The 6,891-nt window shown below is 45.6% G+C and overlaps 1 protein-coding gene across 3 annotated transcripts; it reads left to right on the top strand.

Annotated features, from left to right (window-relative positions):
- Positions 1–26: 26 nt before the first annotated feature.
- Positions 27–5,522, top strand: FST (follistatin). 3 transcript variants are annotated; one of them, XM_029941472.1, is made up of 6 exons: positions 27–150; positions 1,977–2,168; positions 2,554–2,772; positions 3,342–3,566; positions 4,233–4,460; positions 5,397–5,522. In XM_029941472.1, exons 1-6 carry the CDS (start codon positions 66–68, stop codon positions 5,477–5,479), a joined length of 1,032 nt encoding a protein of 343 aa, XP_029797332.1. In that variant the 5' UTR covers positions 27–65; the 3' UTR covers positions 5,480–5,522. The 3 variants fall into 3 exon arrangements, with proteins under 3 accessions (XP_029797332.1, XP_029797331.1, XP_029797333.1); XM_029941471.1 differs by having other exon boundaries at positions 4,230–4,460; XM_029941473.1 differs by having other exon boundaries at positions 4,230–4,460; positions 5,136–5,487.
- Positions 5,523–6,891: the final 1,369 nt, after the last annotated feature.

Genomic DNA, 6,891 nt, shown 5'->3' with positions numbered 1-6,891 from the left:
GAGCCACCCGCCGCCGCGCCCGCTCCCCGCGCCGCCGCACTCCTCGCCCCGCGTCTGCCCCCAGGATGGTCGGTCCCAGGCACCAGCCCGGCGGGCTGTGCCTCCTGCTGCTGCTGCTCTGCCAGTTCATGGAGGACCGCAGCGCCCAGGGTAAGCGAGGGGGGATGCGCCGGGAGGCTCGGCTGCGGGCAAGGGTTTGTACTTTACGGTGGTCTGCAGCGGGTGCGTTCTAAGCAACGCTGCTTAGGGAAGATTTTGGAACAACTTAGCGACTCCGGGATGGAGCGGAGTGGGAAAACTCAAGGCAGTGACACTTTCGGACTGCCAGCCGAGTTTGGAGCGCGGTTATCCTTTAAAAGGAAAGGGAGTAAGCTGGAGTCTCTCTCAGTAGTTAGGGTTAGATGCTCCAAGTTCTGGACATAATGAGTTTAGATGTTATCTCCCCGATTTTGGCTCTGAAGAAGGGGACAGGCATCAGTAGCCTGGAGATTTCAGCCGATCCATTTGCATTGTAACCTCTTTCCCTCCCACATCTTTTGGGTACTTTAAAAAAATGACTGGGGGATGGGGGTAGATACTGAAATTTCTTCGGTGGCCGGGGGACGTGGTTTCAGCAACTTTGCCCAAACTTGGAGATGTGGGTGCTGAAAATTTTAGAGGCAAGTAGCTTTCTGCCTAGTGGATGCTTCTTCCAACCCCCAACCCCCTGAAAAAAAAATAGCCTGAAGTGTTTTGAGTAGTTTACAATTTTCTTTTTTCCCGTGCCTCATTCCTCCGACTAACTTTATGGAAAACAGTGAGGACCTCACAACTTCTTTAATTTCTGAGATGCATTAAGAACAAATCTCTAAAGAAATTAAATTTCTTTCAACTAGTCTCTGGGCACACTTTTTTAGATAATCCTAATATCAGCTTGCGGTCCAATTATTGTTCAAATTGTATTGATGCTGCATAAGAAGTCTTCCTGACCAAAATGCGAACCTGAGAAGGGGGAAGGAAGGAGGGAAAATTACTTGCAAAGATGTCTCTCGGTAGGTATGAGATAGATATGTGCTGCTGTGAAATGGCAGGAAGCCCCCACCCCCCGCCCCCGTTCTTTTTCCCCCCCTACACTTTTCTGGAGACAGACGTGTAACTTTCCTCGCTTTAGCGTTCCCGTTTTGAGTGTGTTGTAAACTGTCCCCCCGGGCACTGCCCCCTCGCCGCCCGCACCTTTCGGGGCGAGGCTCTGCCTGGGTGCCGCGGACGTGGGCGCCCGCAAGAGCTGCCCTCCGAGATTTCGAAAGACCGCAGTGGCCGCGGGCGTCCTCTGGGTCTGGCCGATTGCAAAACGGGCCGGGCGGGCGGGCTGCGCCTCCAGGCCGCGCGGGGCAGCTCCGGGCAGGGCCCGGCTGCTTTTTTGCTTTCATTTTTCACAAGTGCCTTTTGCTTGATCTGGTCCTGTTGTGTGTGTCTGTGTCGGTCTCTCTTTCTCTTTCTTTCTCTCTCTCTCCCAAGTTCCCCTACTCTCTTAACCCCTGTCACAAATAATACTCGTGCCGCCTACATGAAACCAACATGTAAAAACATCCGTCGCATCCTGTTTTTGTCAGGTTCTTTAATCTGCTCTTCGAGTCGCTGCAGGTTATGAAATGGGACGAATAAAAGTAAACAGTCTAGTAAAAGTCAATGCAAGCTGCACGTGTTGTGTCTGGGTCACTGGTAACTGACATTGATATGGCTGGGGCGCTCTGGCTTCTCGCTCTCGCCCTCCTTCCCCCTCACCCACCTCCCACCTCTTCCCTCCCCCTCTTTCCCCACCCCTCCACTCCCTTCGATTTATTTTCTGCTTTTCTCTCCCATCTCTCTCTACTCCTCCACAGTCACTCCCTCCCCATCCTCATCCCTGCTGGGTCTCCGTCCCTGGCAAGCTCGCCACCTCCCTCCCCCTACTCTGCATCTCACTCACCCACCTCCCCACCCCTGTCTCCTTGCAGCTGGGAATTGCTGGCTCCGCCAAGCAAAGAACGGCCGCTGCCAGGTCCTGTACAAGACAGAACTGAGCAAGGAGGAGTGCTGCAGCACCGGCCGCCTGAGCACCTCGTGGACCGAGGAGGATGTAAATGACAACACGCTCTTCAAGTGGATGATTTTCAATGGGGGCGCCCCCAATTGCATCCCCTGTAAAGGTATGACTTTTCCAGGCCCTCAGTAGAGGGCGTCTTATCCTCACCTTCCCCGTTGCCCAGTTGGGGTTTGTTCTAGGGTTCCCTCTATCTTCCCCCCTTCCTGTAAACCTTTCGGAGTTGAATCTTGCCTGTTGCACACTTTGGGCAAAACATGGTTGCCAGAGGTTCCTGGACTTACCAGCCAAGTGTGGTGGTGAAACCAACCAACTGGTACTCTTTGAGAGGGATTTGGGTATAGGGTGCAGACCACTGACCCCACCCCACCCCCACTACTAGGAGAGAGCTGGACCCCTCTCGTCAGAACTCTTGACCACACGGTCATGCAAGGCCTCCACAGCTCTCCTGGCTGGCCCTGGCTTTGATCCATCCCTCTTTCAACCCTTAGAAACATGTGAGAATGTGGACTGTGGACCCGGGAAAAAGTGCCGAATGAACAAGAAGAACAAACCCCGCTGCGTCTGTGCCCCAGACTGTTCCAACATCACCTGGAAAGGCCCAGTCTGTGGGCTGGATGGGAAAACCTACCGCAATGAATGCGCACTCCTCAAGGCCAGATGTAAAGAGCAGCCGGAGCTGGAAGTCCAGTACCAGGGCAAATGTAAAAGTAGGTTCTCCCTGGTTCCTCTCCTCCAGCTTTCTCCTGAGGTGGACCCGCTGGAAGACCCCTGGGGGGATGGTATTGTCCACCATAAGGCCTAATAATGATGATGATGCAAAACAAAGTAGCCTTTTTTTTTATGTTCTGAAGACTTCTCAAGAGCAGGGACAGGACCAACCTAGAGTCCTAGATTTTCTCTTGAAACCACGAGGGCTCCCAAAGTGCTTTTTTGAAAAGCTGTGTGCAGGGAGCCTATGTTGCTCAGTCGGTTAAGCATCCGGCTTCAGCTCAGGTCATGATCTCACGGTTCGTGGGTTCGAGCCCTGCGTCAGGCTCTGTGCTGACAGCTAGCTGAGAGCCTGGAGCCTGCTTCAGATTCTGTGTCTCCCTCTCTCTGACCCTCCCCAGCTCAAGGTGTCTCTCTCTGTCTCTCAAAAATAAATAAAAAACATTAAAAAATTAAAAGAAAAAAAGCTGGGTGCTTCCTTTTATGATTTCCTTGATAATATCAAATACTCCCTATGGGCCAGGAAGTGCCTATTGTTAATGTGTATTTCTTTCCCTCTTTTTTTCAGAGACATGTCGGGATGTTTTCTGTCCAGGCAGCTCCACATGCGTCGTGGACCAGACTAACAATGCCTACTGTGTGACATGTAACCGGATTTGCCCAGAGCCCACCTCCTCTGAACAGTATCTCTGTGGGAATGACGGAGTGACCTACTCCAGTGCCTGTCACCTGAGAAAGGCTACCTGCCTACTGGGCAGATCGATTGGATTAGCCTATGAGGGAAAGTGTATCAGTAGGTATTCTGGATTAAGGAAGGAAAAGTGGAAACAGAATCAGAAAGGCTAGTTCTAGTGGTAAACCTGTGAGGTTAATCAGATAAGCTCAAAGCCTTCCCGTAATGCATAGCTTCACCAAAAAGAGAACTACTCTCCAGTTTGGGTAAACTGGTAACCACAGCATTCCTCAAGGAAACAGTTATCTTCTAGAAGCATCGGCATATATGTTGAGATGCCAGCAAGAAACGGGAATCAATTTTCTGTCTTGGAAAACGTAGAATTCACTGAATTTTACACATTTTTTTTAGGTGCTAGACTTGCTGTAAGCAAGAAATAATTGCTCGACAGTTACTGAAAATCTGTTATCAGATTCTGATACTAATGGAATTCTTTATTTTTCAAAAGATTTCCCTTGAGGGAAATAATGAAATCCTTATTTAATTCCAGGATACTGTGATAACCTGTTCCCCCAAAATATTATTTTTGTGTACTAATAGGGTGTGTACGGAACGTGTGTAAGTTTCAATTTTATTATCAAGCATTTTTTCCATGAGTGCTCCATTATCCTATTAGTAAGCCATAAGGTGTATGTTTGTCTTTACTGACAGAGGACTAAAGGAAGGGAGAAACAGGGAGAGGGCGGAAAGCAATTTACTCATCACAGGTGTATTATATCCTAGAAGCAAAGTCCTGTGAAGATATCCAGTGCACTGGTGGAAAAAAGTGTTTATGGGATTTCAAGGTTGGCAGAGGCCGGTGTTCCCTCTGCGATGAGCTGTGCCCCGAGAGTAAGTCCGAGGAGCCTGTCTGTGCCAGTGACAATGCCACTTACGCCAGTGAGTGTGCCATGAAGGAGGCCGCCTGCTCCTCAGGCGTGCTGCTGGAAGTCAAGCACTCCGGATCTTGCAACTGTAAGTATAGTTTCTAACCTTCGCCGCAATGTGAAGCCTTCCCAGGAAGCCCTAGGGAACGGAGACCTCAAAAGCATGAAAACCTTCTAATATAAGCCCATTTCTGTTCAAATTGGGTAGCTGCTAGGGGTACCTGGGTGGCTCAGTCGGTTAAACGACCGACTTTGGGTCAGGTCTCAGATCTCACAGCTTGTGGGTTCAAGCCCCACATTGGGCTCTGACAGCTCAGAGCCTGGAACCTGCTTCCAATTCTGTGTCTCCCTCTCTGTCTCTGCCCCTCCCCTGCTCACGCTGTATCTCTGTCTCTCAAAAATAAATAAGTGGTAAAAACAAAAATTTCAATTAGGTAGCTGCTAAGTTTCGCCAGCAATTCAGCAGTCCACAGAAAAATTCCCTGGAATGTTTTCCAGTGTTGGGACTTGTCCAATGATCATCAGCAGACTTGCCTCTAAGAACCTAGTTCTAGTCATTTGCCCTTAATTCTTTCGCTGTAGTAATATGCTTGGCCATTTGCTTTATTAACACTAACTGCTTCAAAAGTTATTTTTCTTTTTCAAAGACAGCTGTATATTATCACACCTGGGCTGCTGCTTTTCGCAGTTGCCTCTACTAACTCTGAATTAAGGACCCAAAGCAGTTATACCTAGAACACGAGCGCTTTTTATCTAATTTCAGGAATCTGCCCGTAAAACCTGAGCCATTGATTCTTCAGAACTTTCTGCAGTTTTTGACTTCATAGATAATGTTTTAAAAAATATTTTTAAAAATTATTGCATAACAGCAGATGCCAAAAACAAAGCATCTCACTGCGAGTCACATAAAAACGCAACGCTGTAATATGGCTGTCTCAGAGGGCTTTGAAAACATACACTGAGCTGCTTCTGCGCTGTTGTTGTCCATATTTAAACAACAGCTCCCCTGTATTCCCCCATCTAGCCATTTCGGAAGACACTGAGGAAGAAGAGGAAGATGAAGACCAGGACTACAGCTTTCCTATATCTTCCATTCTAGAGTGGTAAACCCTCCACCAATGTTCAGTGTTGATATAGCCTTTGGGCAAAAAAAAAAAAAAAAAAAAAAAAAAAAAAAAAAAAAAAAAAAAAAAAAAAAAAAAAAAAAAAAAAAAAAAAAAAAAAAAAAGAAAGAAAGAAAGAAAAAGAAAAAAAAAGAAAAATGAAAAGAAAAAATATATTGTCCATACTGTAAATAAGTGTACGCTTATTTATTTGGGGGGAAAACTATACATAAAGGACGTTTGTCCTAAAGCTCTCTCCCAGGCCACCTTGTTACTCATCGGACACGGAGAGGCAGTCATTTTGAGGTCTACTGGATGAGGCCCATAGTTGAGACTTGTAGACATTTATTTATACTGTGTCATGTTTTATAATTTATACATAAAATGTCTGGTTGACTGTACACCTTGTTTTTGAAGAAATTTATTCGTGAAAGGAAGAGCAGTTGTTATTTATTGTGAGGTCTCTTGCTTGTAAAGTAAAAGCTTTTTTTCCCCTGTAAACCATTTAAGTCCATTCCTTACTATTCACTCACTCATCCGTCTCCCTTCATCTCACTGTTGTTAGACTCTTTTCCTCTTTAACAAACTTGCATGTCAGTTTCCGTCATGTTTATTTATTGGATTCTCTGCTGCCTGTTCTGTACATACATGATCCCTCGGGTTTTGTTTACAAGGAATCTTGACTGACCAAAAGGCATTATAACTGACTCAGATACAAGGTACAGAGGATACATCTTTGAGGAAACTCCTTGTTCAGTTCTCTTGTCATGATTTGGGAGAGAAGGGGTGATAGTAATGTTAGAATTCTAATAATGTACTTTTAAGATGTTACAAATCCAAAGACATTGAGTGATATGGGTATCTGGAGACTGAAGGAAGGGAATGCTATACATTCAACCTTTTGTTAGGTGTTTCCTGTAAGCTACTCTACTGTACCTCCTAAATTAGTTCTTTTTCACACAATGTGTCGCTGAAAGTTATATCAAAGCTTTATCAGTTCAAGTTTCTTGCTTTTCATAATACTTTTTTCTGATGCAATTTTATATTTTCAAACATGGCAAGTTAAATATAAATTCATTTAAATATATAGTTTTGTACTTTTCTACCATGTAAATGTGCAATGTATATAAAAGTTATAATGTGTATTTGTAAATAAATGATGAGTGAAAAAATAAAAAAATTTTAAAAAGCCAATGGTCTCAATTGTTATGTCAGAGAAGTTGTTTGGGCTTTTGAGTTAAAGTGCATATGATATATTTGTTAAGAAATACAGTAAGCCAGGACAATAAGCTCCAAAGCAAGGTAGATTACAAATTACCTCAGTGGAGTCTGAAACATAAAGGGACCGGCAATCCCTTGACAGGAGTAACTACATACCTAAAAGCACCATCATCTCACCTGTCCATTTGTATGCTC

This window comes from Suricata suricatta, chromosome 6, assembly GCF_006229205.1.
Source record: "Suricata suricatta isolate VVHF042 chromosome 6, meerkat_22Aug2017_6uvM2_HiC, whole genome shotgun sequence".
NCBI lineage: Eukaryota > Metazoa > Chordata > Mammalia > Carnivora > Herpestidae > Suricata > Suricata suricatta.
Note: the sequence above shows the minus strand (reverse complement) of the source record. Positions and strands in the feature narration are given on the sequence as shown.

Excerpts from the sequence above, each read along its gene's own strand:
- FST (XM_029941471.1), top strand. The coding sequence starts at position 66 with ATGGTCGGTCCCAGGCACCAGCCCGGCGGGCTGTGCCTCCTGCTGCTG. Across the intron at positions 2,773-3,341 it reads GTACCAGGGCAAATGTAAAA|AGACATGTCGGGATGTTTTC; the intron begins GTAGGTTCTCCC and ends TCTTTTTTTCAG. Across the intron at positions 3,567-4,229 it reads CTATGAGGGAAAGTGTATCA|AAGCAAAGTCCTGTGAAGAT; the intron begins GTAGGTATTCTG and ends ATTATATCCTAG.